Below are 13,890 nucleotides of genomic sequence, written 5' to 3'. Positions count from 1 at the left end.
TACTCAGTCTATACATTTAAATGTTAATCTCATCCAAAACACCCTTATAGAAACACCGGCAATCACATTGGACCAAATATCTGACACCCTGTGGTCTAGCTAAGTTGACACGTAAAATTAACCATCACAGTAAGAAATGCCATGTGAAGATACATTTCAAATATTTCTCTATCCGTGAGGAAGACATAACCAAACTAGGGTTACAGATCTCAACCATATAAGGTTAGAAGACTTAACAGTGACTCATTTATGTATTGCACGTAACCACTTTAAGTGGGGCAGAGCTCAGCATTCTACTTTGGGGTTAGCTTATATTTTGACTTTATCTCGAATTTCAGGAAAATCTAAGCATTACAGTCTTCAAGCAAATCTTTCATTCCATTAACAGGCCTACATGGAACACTTTCTATGGACAAAGGACTGTGGTGGACAAAACGATAAACAAGACAAGTCTCTGTAACTCACAGACTCAGAGCAAAGTTTTCCCCATGTTGGAATTCCCCCCCCCCCACCTTGAATACATCATCGTCAGGCTTTGAAACTACTTTTAAACAGAGGCTTTAAGTAGATGCTAAACTTTTTCCTCTTTGAACTTGGTTCTATTTTGGTAATCTTAAACCTAGCTTTATTTTTTAGCAGTAGAAACTGTTTACAGCTCTGTACAGGGAATTCCAGTATTAATTAGGGAGATTCAGTTAGAGCAGGTGGATGGCTGGAGTAAGGAAAAGGGCCAGATGCCAGTTTGCTTACTTGGTTTCCCTGTTGCCCAGCACCCTCCCTGCCCTTCTAGCCATGACAGCCCCAGGGATGTAAGTAATGAAGTTTAAAAAACATTTACCTATTTAATAATCTTTCCAGTGTTTCATGCATTATATGTGAAAGCTGTAAAGCAGCTTTGGCTATTTCCCTTTCAGTTTCTCTGTGACTCATTTTGTGTTCAGTTCTTTCTTTTTATTCTTCAAGAGTCATTTGGGTTTTTTTTTTTTTTTTGGTCTCATTTTCTCTTCATGTTATTTAATAGTCTGTGTTTCAAACATGTTATACTTAGTAGTGTGTTTCACATTATGGAAGGTTCAGAGGGTCATAATAACCTCCAGGAATTCGCAATTTTCCTGAAGAGAAATAGCATGTATTTTTGAAATATTTAAACAAGGTAAGATAAAACAAACCATATAGGCAAAAAGTGCACCATCAGGTTATTTCCAGAGATCTGTATGAATATTTCATCAAGTATCAAAAATGTCAATCTTTACAGTTGAAATGTCAAGAACCATAGAGCATTAGATATTTCTCAGGTAGGCCTTAGCAATCACCTGTCTCCTTTGGAGACATATTTTATATGATTTGCCTTTTATTTTTGTAGGTAACAAAGTGCAAGTGGATGGATGGCAGTAAGTGCCAAAAGAACTTTAATGTGTAAGCGGCCTAAGCTTATTAGTATTTGAATATTCAGTCTTTTCTTTTCAACTTCCTGTGCCTACCTATTGGAGTCTTGGAGAATTGGAAAGAGTTAGAGACAAGCTAGAAAATTTGTTTTAAAAATAGAACTTTAGTGAGAGTAAGGTAGGGAATTCATAAGAGATTGTGTGTGTTTAGCAGGGCAGTGGATTTTCCAGAAAGAAATATTCATTGTCATTGTTGTAAGGTAGCAATGGAAGGAGACAGCTTTTGAAAGCAGAAGCTGTTGTTACTGTGAGTAAAATGATAATGTTTATAGATGGCAAAGGAGTGTTTTTTTTCTATTTTTATATATTTTTCTATGGGTTAAAAATGCATTTACACAGCTCATCACTTTTTCCATTCACACCATAGGTTTAGTAAAGATGTGTGACTGTTTAATTATAATGTTGATGCCAGATTTCTGTTTAGATAAAAGTGGCAACATGCAGACTGGACCACAGGGGCCATTATCTATGCGTCTCAGAATACTAGACACCACTATGCGCTTGAACATATTTTAGAGATTATTACTGCATACCTAGTATGCCATTTGAACTGAAAGATACAGAAGTAAAAAATCTCAAATTATAACTTACCCTTTGCTCAGGTTTAATGTTAAAAGTACATGAAAGTTTATAAATGTGATTCTAGAAGTCAATAGCTCCAGGTTCTACACCCCTTCACTCCATATATGTTCATTGAGTAACTTCATAAACAAGGCACTGTGTTTATTGTTTGTAATTTTGTTAATTTGTTTTGTATGTCTTTGTTCTTACAGTGGAGAATCTTATGGGGTGAGGAAAGAGTGGGTATAGAATTATAGTCTAAAAGGCTTATGGTTTTCTAGTGACTCTGAGATTAACAAGCAGTTTTATTTAGATGCCTCCATGGGTGAAACAAGAGGTTTCAAATTGTTTCCTAAATTTCCTTCCAGCCGTGACATTCTGTGAGTTTGTAGTTGTTGTTTTCTTTTACTATATCAAAAAGGATATGTTAATTCTGATATCCTAAAACTTGGGTCATTTAAAGGAATGTTTTGGAAATGAAAGAGGTGCTGATAATTACAATGCGGTAACAGGTGTAAACTGGCACATATGGTTGCTCCACCTCTAACATATGTTGGTTTAATGACAAATAATGGGGGAAATCAGGAGTATGGTACATACATATACATACACAAAAAAGACCTTCTTCATCTATGTACATAAATAATTGCTGTGATTTGGGCTATATTTCTGATGCATATACCATTCAGACTTTATGTATATAAAAGTCATATATATGTCATAAATATATATGAAAGTCATATATATCATGTTTATCAAAAATATAGTGTATATATATGTGTGTATATATAACCATTAATGGAGAAGCAGAGTGTGTCAAATAGAGCCCAAGGAAGAGGAACATTTTAAAAGTTCCTAACTGTGTTGCCAGCCCTTGGGTACATGAGATTGAACAATGGGCCTGGACGTATCCATGGTGAGAAACAATGCTGCCCTGTGGAGGCTTCAGCAAATTCAGGTAGGATTGTTTCAGTGCAGACCTTTAGGGTTCTGAAATGTACTGGTGGCTCCTGCATCATCCCAGTATGATACTGGGCCCTAGTTAGAGACTAAACCCCTGATGATGGGACACAGAGTGACTCTGGGCTTAGAGCTGCCCATTATGAACTGGGTACTACTGTGATCCCATTGTATGATGTAGGAGTAATGTATTGTGTGGTGGAAGTGATACATTTGGAACTGGGCTTAAGCAGATCCAGGAGGTATGAGCATATATCATAAAGAGCTGCCCCATTATGAACTGGGTACTACTGTGATCCCATTGTATGATGTAGGAGTAATGTATTGTGTGGTGGAAGTGATACATTTGGAACTGGGCTTAAGCAGATCCAGGAGGTATGAGCATATATCATAAAGAGCTGTCCCAGAGTCTCATGTCATTGACCTCATGTTAGTACCTCTATCTTATGATGCTTCTCTCGCATTCTGATTAACTCACGGAGGAAGAAAACACTCAAACTCTTAAAAAGATGGGTCAGCCTGATGTGTTAGGTGGACCTTAAGGTCAATAATGAAGAAAATCCATCCAGTGGAGAGATCTGAGAAACAGTATGATTGTTAATCATTTAGAGGGAGAGTTGGCCCGAAGTATGCATATATATCGAGTTTAGCGAAGTGAATGGCTTCACGGGCCTGGAAGAAATAAGACTAGAAGATTGGATTCAAGGAGTATGGGCAAGGGTATGTAGATGGGCTTACAGGAGTGAGCACAAGTATGTCTGAGCCATGCCCATCAGAAAGCAAATACTCTTTATGACCAGAGAACATTATCACCTACCCTTGGATTAGCCAGACTCCTTTCTTGGACACTCCAGAGTTTGTGAAATAGACCCATGAAGAGAGTGGCCTTGGTGGCAGTCCCAGCGGTTATACATGGACCTAAAGGCATGGCCTCCCTCTCCAAGGCTGATATAGCTACTGTCACTGCTAAATGTTAAATGCGAGAAATAGATTGGCAATGGACACGAATACGGTACCATTCCTTGGGGGAGACCCAGCAGCTATTTGGTGGCAGGTCAATTGCATTGGATCCCTTTGACCTTGGAAAGGGCAGCAGTTTATCCTGGGGACATGAAACGTAGTCTGAATGTGTGTTTCCCTTTTCTACTCACAGTGCCACTGCTGGCACCCCCATCTGATGGCTCACAGAATGATCTGGTGTCCCACATAACATTGCTCCAACCAAAGGACAAGTGCTACGTAAAACGAGGTGCGACATGAGTTTGTAATCACTGCATTCCCCTCCACCCAAAAGCCACAGACCTGATAGGACAGTGGAATAATATTAACCATGAAAGACTCAGCTGAGGTATCAGCTTAGGTAAAAAAACTTAGGGTTGGGGTACTATCCTCCAGGATGAAGTTTATATGCTAAACCAACAGCTGGTATAGGATGCTGTGCCCGCCATAGCTAAAATAACCACCTCTAGAAGAAAGGGTGAGCCCTTATAATCAAGCACAGCACCCCACTTTTGGGGATCTGCGCTTCCTTTCCCCACAGGCTTAGACTTTGCCAGTTAAAATCCTGGTTCTTGGAGTATGGGGAGAGGCGTTCTGTCAGGGGACCCATTAAGAGTCCCACTTATCTGGAAGTTGTGGTTGATTTCATGTGTGATCTGACTACCATACATTCCTAACTAAATGGACCAGCAAAGATAGTAACAGATACTGTGCTCATCACCATGGGGAAATAGGGCTGCTGAGCAAAGAGGATTATATCTAGAACTCAGAGGTGTTCCATGGCCATAAGTGCATGGGAAATTGCCACAACTAAAATTCCATAAAAGCAAGGAAACTAAGAGCCTAATGTCTTCAGATTAAGGTCTAGGTGACCTCACAAGGCAGTACTCCAGAAATGCCAGTGGAATATGAGGTAAATTTGAAATGAGTGGTAGAATGATGAATATCACCAGTTAAGGCCCCCAAATCAGCTGGAGTATTGACTATTGTGCTTGGTTCACTACTTCTCTTTAAATCTTTGGGAAGTTGCAACTGGCCGTCACTTGGAAGGATTGTACTTGAACTTCCCTCTTGCAGAAGATAAAGAATGTTGTCTTATATGCTATCTGGATTTCATAAATGGATCGGAATTGTGCAAGAAGTTGCCTGTCCTGGGCCCCGTTTTTGTGCTTTCCTATGCCCGCTCACCCCCAACACGTCTTCAGGTTTTGACCACTTGCTCAGTGGAGAGCCCCTCCTGGGCTCAGTTTATGTGCTTTTCTGTGCTGGCTTAACTGGAATGTGTCTTCAAGTTTTGACCACTTGCTCAATGGAGAGCCCCAATTGGTGCCACCCTTGTCACCTTATCTCCTGATGCCACCAGCTTATCAGTCTCCCTCAAGGTGAAGACCAGCCATTATCATGCACCCAATGGCATCTGCCATGGAAATATCCAGAGTGGATTTGGCACCTATATTTTACCAGACCCAGGAAAGTTCTGTCTCTGCTGGAATATTGCCCCCCCCCCGCCAGTGGCTGCCTGGAGGAGACAGATTGCATAACTAGAAGTACAGAGGAGCTAAAGTCCCATCGGATGAACCTTTACCAGTGAAATAGAGTGGATGGTAAGGAACTGGCATATAAATGCATTTTCCTCCATCTAACAATCTGTTCCAAGGTGCAGAGATTCTGTATGACTTCTCTGGAGTCGTTCCACATGGCCACCTAACCAGCTGTGTTTTCTTGTGAAGTTCTGCCCAGCTTGATAACGAACCACGTTATGCCTGTTTTCGCCTTTTCCCTTCAGCACTTGCCTTCTTACCTCCCTCTGACTGACCTGGGATTGCTTGATCTCAGGCCCTGCCTTCCAGAGAACCTGGATGAAGATATAAAACAAGCCTCTTAGATGCTAAAGTTTTTGTTGACTGAGTGACAAATCAAAATATAATACAAACAGCCCTAGCCTTCCTGATTGAAAAGTTTACTGATTTTGATGCAGCCAATTATCTTCTCTATTTTAATGTATTAATGTAATTAATTTCTTTCGTTTTCTAAAAACTTACTTTCTTACTCTGCCCCATTTTGTTTTACACCTTTTTCATTACTCTAGTTCATTAGACCTTTATTCTATAGTTCTCCTATATTTGAACTTTTTTTTAAAAAGATTTTTTTTGATGTGGACCATTTTTAAAGTCTTTATTGAATTTGTTACAATATTCCTTCTGTTTTATGCTTTGGTTTTTCGGCCGCAAGGCATGTGGGATCATAGCTCCCCGACTAGGGATCGAACCCGCACCCCCTGCATTGGAAGGCAAAGTCTTAACCACTGAACCACCAGGGAAGTCCCTGAACTTTTTTAATGCAGAGAAACCTTATGTTGTTTGTTTGTCCCTTTCAGAATGTGTATCTGTTTAATGTCCTCTCTTAGAACAAAAAAGCAGTGAACGCCAGGTTTTGTCTAGTTATTCCTGTATGTAAGTTTTGACATATTGGAGGAGAGTAATGAATTTTAAACCCCAGTTTATAGATTCCTCCCGGCTTCCTTCAAGTCACTCCCTACAGAACACTAAGATTTTCTGATCACACTTTGTCGGACTCCTCTTGGGCAGGGAGGTGTACTCCACCCCAGTATTTCACACCGTAGTCACGGGCTTCACTCTTACCGTCCCCTCCGTCACCACCTCCCTTATAATTATTATTTCTGATAGGAATTCAGAGACAACATAAATTGTAAACCCATGGTGTGTTTATTAGTGTTAAACTGTAATACCTAGTTAAGATTTCTATTGTAACCATATATTGAAAGTAAAACACAAAATCTTACATATTAAGTTGACATATCACATTTGCTCTCTACCTCAGGTTTGACCTAATTGCCCAGGCTCTTCTAGACTTGATACCTCCCGCTTTTGAAATTATCTGTTTGTTTTAGTTGTTGTTGTTTTTCCTGAATTTGAATACCCTGCCGTCTGAGTCCACACAGAGAACTTGACTTCCCAACTCTTCAACCTTCTCTCCTAACCCCCCTTTGGTCATGAATTTCCTTTACTCCCATTGTCCATTGATTAATTACTTCCATGAATGTTGTCTGATGAAAGTTAATCTATGGAAAAGTTGAGAATGAGATTAATGTTCACAAAAATTGTGAAGACCTCAGATGGAAGATGCAGCAATACTATATCGCATTCCTGTTGAAACGAAACAAAGGCAGCTACAAGCATTTGAAAGCAAGTCACATTTTTGCACACCATCCATTATTCTTGAATTTAACAAGATGTTAAAGATTCTACATCTTCTGAATTTATTAGCTTGGTATTTAGCATGTTTCACAGCCAAAATGGCAAAGAAGTTTCATTATTGCTGGTTAAACTGCCTCATGAAAATGTTGTTGGTAAAAGGTTATAGAAATGAATGAGAAATCTAACCAAGGAGCATATTAAACCATTTATCATTATAATTTAAAAAGGCATTCTGATGACTTAAATTAACTTGGCTAAAGGGTAGAGAATTAAAGTTAATAATTAAAACCTAGATCTTGATTAGATCTTCTTTTGATAAAGAGGGGACAAAATATAGACATACAGTATTTACTTAAATTGTCCTCAGGAGAAATTGAGACCAGTAAAATCATACCTGATCATACTATTTATGGGCTTTAAAAATATTACAACTATATTATATATAAACTAGATTACGTGATTAGCTTGTGTTTCCTTCAGACAGTCAGATAACCCTTTCCAAATTATTTCATTTGGGATAGTCAAAGCCTAGAACTTAACTATCTCTCTATTGAGGTTTAGTGTTTTGTTTTGTTTTGTTTTAACTGAATGGCCCCTATTTATATTAAGGATAATAAGTCTTTGCCATCTTTGTGAAATTTTTATCAATAAATTTAAACTTTTGTTTTTGTTTTTTTTTGCTCTTTGACATACAGGACTTTTAATGTTTGTGTGGCCTAACCTAGTTACTTCTTCCTTTTTGTTAAAATGATTTTTTTTTCCTAATAAGCACAGAGCTTTCCTGAAAGGGATGGTGAATCAATTAGTTTGGCAACCCTGATTAAGCATTTTGTGTCTGTGGGTTTAAGATCAAAATAAATATTTTCTCTTCTTTTTCATTCTTAACAGAAACCAGGAGCTAAAAGAACTTGGTGAGCTTTCTCCACACTGGGACAATCTACGAAAAAATGTCCTTACTCACTGTGATCAAATGGTGAATATGTACCAAGACATTCTGACAGAACTCAGCAAGGAAACAGGTGTGCAATCAATGACTTTACATATTCAAACTGAAATGAATTTCATGTATGTTATGTGAAAACAATAATAAATACTGTTGTTATGGACATAGAAAAGTCAAGATTTAATTTTAAAAAAAGGCAGAAAACTTTTATTTCCAACTCTACCATCTTGGCATGAAAAACAAAGAAGAAAAAAATTGCACTATTTTACCTCATGGTATCATTATAGGGATAACTGAGAATTTTTTTAAATTAAATTTCTGAGAAGAAAAGCAACTCATACAGAATATGTTTTTCTTTCTGAAATTCTTATAACATTTTTCTATGTCAAATGTACTTTTCAACACACACACACACACACACACTATTTATTTACTAATGATTTTTTTTTTTTTTCCACCTAGGGTCCTCTTTCAAATCAAGCAGCAGCAAAGGAGAGAAAACATTAGAATTTGTTCCGATAAATCTACATCTGCAAAGAATGCACGTACACAGCCCTCACTTGAAAGGTAGTATATAGTATTCTTTTTCAAATGGGCAAATTATGGTAGTGTGTACTTCTTTAAAAGGCTTGACTAGAAAAAAAAAAAAAAAAACCTTGACTATTGGCAGAATTAGAAATTTTAGCAGTTATATAAAGATGAAGATGAAACAATGGAAGCTGATAATGACCCTAAATACTACAAAAGAAACCATTACATTTTCGTTGCTGTGTTTCTGGGCAATGCTTTGTAAATATGCCACCTGAATTGAGTTACAGGTGACTATGCAAAATGAGTGTTAGCTTTATTAAGTATTATCAGCGATGCCTAATAGCTCCCCATTCTGCTACTGTTTGAATTAGAGAAAAAGAAAAACAAAACTGGTTCATTTTGTGCCTATCCTGAGAAACCAAAGTCCAAAGATGGACTCAAGTGCTGTTTCTCTGACTTAGGGGTGGCTATCGCCAGAATCACGCGCTTCCCTATGAGAAGCGGGTTTATCAGATAGAAGGTGCTACAGTATTTTGATGTACTTGGTTGTGAGAGACATTTTTCAAGAAAATACACATAGATTTTCATAACATACCTGAATAGTTCTAGAGTGAATGATATGAGGTTGAATTCATTGCCACTCTACGTAATTCCTTGCCATTTCTCAGTAAAATATATTTAAAATATTCTTCTCATCTCCCTTTTCTTTAACTTATTGCTATATCAATTTTGTGTATATTTAGGGTGACCACCTGCCCCTATTTATCAGCAGAAGTCCCATACTATGCCTGTTTGTCCAGCATCTTTGTTAATGATGCCCTCCACATCCTTTCCATCTCAAAGGTCTCTCTGAATCATAAATGCTATGGTCATCCTATGAGTACTCATCTTCCTAGGAAGCTAAAAGTTACTTTAGATCATCAAATCCTTTATGCTGAGTCTATCAACATATACATACAAACACGCACATACAAACATACACAGATACATCTAAAGAAGCATTCTAACACCCAATTTTGTAGCCATTGTCACAATGAGGCTACAGGTTAGAGGTTAGAGGTTTTAAAAAATTAAAATAAAATCTCTGTCTGTTTTAAAATTACCTGAAGTTTTATAATCAGAAAAATTAAATTTTTCAAGTTGGTGCATACTGATTGTGTATACACAACTAGCTAACGTATAAGTTCAAGTGTAGTTAAAATCATTCTGATATATAATTGTATTATCTTTGGTAACCCTTATCAACTATCTGAAATTTTAACTTGCATCCTGTTCACCAAAAATTATGTCAACTGAATTAAAAATGAGATGGATTGGCCTAAAGCTTTCAGGAATTCTTCCCTGAATACTGAGTGTCTGTTAATAGTTTGAACATAACAATATCTAATGGTTTTAAAAAATCATCAAAACCAAGGTCATAAAGAAGCTGCAACATTCAAAAGCTATCTGACAACCAGCATAACTTTTTCTTTCCTAATGGCCTATATGAAGAGACTTTTATGATACAGTAAAAAGTTTATATATTTTGGAGTGGAACAGAATTTCAGCTTTACTACTTTATATATGACCTTAAGCCTGTTATTTAATCTTTCTAAGCACTGTCTTTTCGTTCCTGATTATGTGAACTAGACCATGTAAAACACATAGAACGAACAATAATAGTTTTTATGATACATGTGGCATTTGCCATCACTGGAACAAAACGGATCTGTCAGTTTTATCAGGACTGTTAAAATTGGAGGAAAGTAATCAGTTAAGAGCCTATTAAGAGACATTGAAATCTTGAACTAAAGAAGTAGCCAGATTTATAGAAAAGATGATTTAGAGAGGCATTTTGGAAAAATCATCACATGCAAGTACTGTGGCTAATCAGGTTACAGCCATGCATGGGTAGCAGTATCATCAAAGCAGATAGTTTCTTGAAGCCAAATTGATAGGAATTTATATTTAAATGTGCATTCACATATTTGGTGATGATCCTTAAAATACATCCACCACACAAAGGGAAATTATTATCTATGTGGCCTTTTACTTTATACTTATTTCTTGAAAACAAAAGAACCATTTACATTATGCTGTTTTTTCTAAGGTAATTTCTGAAAATAGACTAGAGTGAACTGGCATGATACAAGGCATTTAGTTTTTGTTTCTCCAATGTAAAAGAAAGAAACTGACAACTAAAAGAAAGATATTTAGACAAGCAAACAAATTTTCTTCTAATTAGTTTAGTGGGATATGTATCAGTTTCCTAGAGCCACCATAACAAAGTATCACCAAGTGGGAGTCATAAACAACAGAAATGCAATGCTTCACAGTCTGGAGGCTGGAAGTCTAAAATCAAGGTGTCGGCAGAGGAGTGCATCCTCTGAAACAGACAGGGGATTCCTTCCTTGCCTCCTTCCATACCTAGCTTCTTACGGTATTCCTCCAATCTTTAGTTTTCTTTGGTTTGTTGGTGCATCCCACAGATCCTCCGTCTTTGCATGTCGTTCCCCTTTATGCCTTTACACCATCTTCTCTGTGTCTGTTTCTGTGTCCAAATTTCCCCATTAAGGACATTTTGGATTAGGTCATGTTGGATTAAGACCTGCACTAATGACCTTATTGCAACTTGATTGCATCTGTAAAAACCTTATTTCCAAATAAGGTCATATTCTAAGATATCTTTCTTGAGTGGGGGCACAGTTCAACCCATAATGGGATATATAAAAGAATTTCTTATTTGTGATGACAAATATCAAACAGTAAGGAGAAAAGCAATATTTTGAAGTTACGGAACTAGGGTACAACTCATCAACTAGAGGGTTTTTGACATAGTTTTCAGAAAGACTGATTCCTTTCTCTGAAGACTTAAGGAGTAAATGGGGGGAAAGGACTAGAGAGTCTAACAGCCAAGAATTAATTCGAAAGTACTGAATTCTATTACATGCTGGTTTCTTTCCCCAAGGCTACTCACATATATATATATATATATATATATATATATATATATATATATATATATATATATATATATATAAATATGTGAGTATTTATATATATATAAATATATATTATATATATAAGTACTCACATATAAATATGTGAGTATATTATATATATATGATATGCATGTCCTATGTATAATATTAAATATATGTTTTTAAAATATTTAAGTTTTTAGAAGTTTAAATGTTATTTTAAATTGAAATTCAGTTAAAGTAGGTGTTTATATACTACATCACCAACTATGTATTATAATAGAAATTAAAATCTTGACTGAATTTGGGGGGCTCTACCCCTTACTTTTTTTTTATTTTGACCAAGTTGATAACCTTTCTGAGCTTTGATTTTCTTTACTTGAAAAATAAAATGGTTAAAAGTTAGATGGTAGTCTGATTTTCTACTTGCTTATATAACATATATTTAGCAGATTAAGTGAATCAAGTTAAATGTATTTAAGATCCATGGTTACTGATTTGAATGTTTAGCTGAATTACAGACAACATTTTTCCAGGTAACGATGCAAGTAAGATTGGCCAAGCCTTGGTATTTCACTGGTGAGTTATTTGGATGTAGTCTACATCTATTTTCATGCTTACCATTAGTAAATTGCATCTATCCACATTTGATTAATATGTCTCTTATATTTGGAGAGGTAGCTTTGCAAACAGTAGCAGGCAGATTCACCAAAGACAAGGCTAATGTCCAGCTCTTGAAACAAGTAACTGAGCGGAACTATGATGTCATGTCTCATACTGACAAATGAAATAACCTTCATTTAACTTCAGGTGCCCCCAGACCCATTAAGTTAATTTTTCATCCTTGTCCATTACTTAAATGCAACAAATAGAATACCCACCACAATAGAGATCTTAGCAGCCGTGACAACAATAACACAAATCCCTGAAATTAAGAAGGCAGTTTCCCTCTCCAGTATATTTTACTTTCATAGAAAAACAGTTGTGAATATTATACAGTATGGATTCTTGTGATATTATTCTATGTTTAAGTTAGTTTGTATGTTTTATACATATATATATGTATAATAGCATATAGTACATAGGAAAGAGAGAGAAAAGGGAAGGAAGGAAGGAGGGGGGAGGGAAGGAGGGAGGGAGGAAGGAAAGGGAAAGAAAGAAAGGATAAAAAAAGAAAGAACCTACTATATTATATCATAAAGCTGTGTCTGGAATCAAGTGCAAGATCGGCCAGGATTTCCTGTTTAATATGGATGAGTCAGCTAACCTCTCTGCCCCTTAGTCTTCTAATCTCTACACAGAAGGAAGGAGGAAACAAGAGGAGCTATTTAGAGCTCCCTGATTTCTGTGTCTCAAGAGTTCAGGTGTATCACCTCATCAGTGAAGCGCAATTACCTTTTAGATGTGTTTAATCATCATGCCAACTTGCTTAGACTATTTTGAAACAGATTTCCCTTAGAATTCCCTATTGTCTTGAGATTCATATCGAAGTCATTTTGTGGGTCATTTAAAGTCAGGGATTATGCTTAAATTTTTCCTTGAAATGAGATCAGCGTGTCTACATTTTTTTTTCATCAGCACTCTTTTTATAGTTGTAGGAATTTTAAAGAGATCTTCTGAGAAAAAATAGGCTTTCTATCTCATTTCTATTATTAAATGGCTTTTAAAAGGCTATGAGGCAGCCCTACTATTAGATTTCAAACCAACCTGGTATCTTTAGTTTGACAAGACTCAACAATTTGAACTCCACTGTCCTTATATGGTGTATATGATGCCATTTTCACAAAACCAAGGAATTTTTGACATATAAAATATCAAAGAAAGAAGAGAGGCATATTATATTTTTTTTTAAAAAGAGAAAAAAACTTTACACTTATTTTGCTTGACTTTTCTTTAAGATAAAATGCTCACTTAGATTTTTATAATTGTCTGAGTACCAAAAATCTGAAAGTTAAGGGCTATTCATGTCACAAAGATACATAACTTAAACAGCAGGATAAAATGAGGAAATTTTAAAATGAGACAAATATCACTGATCAGATTGTTATCTTAGAATTTTAATTTTTTATTGATTTTTTTTTTGTATATCTGACTTCTTCTAGAGGAAAACAGTCAATTACAGTTAATTCTAACTAAATTTTAAGGAGTACGACTGCTGTAGCCAAGAATGAGTATGGTATGGTAAGTGTATACCATTCTTCATTAACTAAACTAAGAGACCAAAAAATAATTCCCTTGGTGTACATAGATCTATCTACTATTTATGTAGTAAT

The 13,890-nt window shown here is 36.2% G+C and overlaps 1 protein-coding gene across 6 annotated transcripts in view; it reads left to right on the top strand.

Annotated features, from left to right (window-relative positions):
• INPP4B (inositol polyphosphate-4-phosphatase type II B) overlaps window positions 1-13,890 on the top strand; it is a 371,544-nt gene that overhangs the window by 196,258 nt on the left and 161,396 nt on the right. For all 6 annotated transcript variants that reach the window (XM_082390014.1, XM_082390013.1, XM_082390011.1 and 3 more), the window contains 2 exons: window positions 8,072-8,202; window positions 8,589-8,693. In XM_082390014.1, coding sequence (XP_082246140.1) covers window positions 8,072-8,202; window positions 8,589-8,693 — 236 coding nt within the window. The remainder of the gene's footprint in view (window positions 1-8,071; window positions 8,203-8,588; window positions 8,694-13,890) is intronic.

Source organism: Balaenoptera borealis (assembly GCF_965194805.1).
Source record: "Balaenoptera borealis genome assembly, chromosome: 4".
NCBI classification, from domain to species: Eukaryota; Metazoa; Chordata; class Mammalia; order Artiodactyla; family Balaenopteridae; genus Balaenoptera; species Balaenoptera borealis.
Note: the sequence above shows the minus strand (reverse complement) of the source record. Positions and strands in the feature narration are given on the sequence as shown.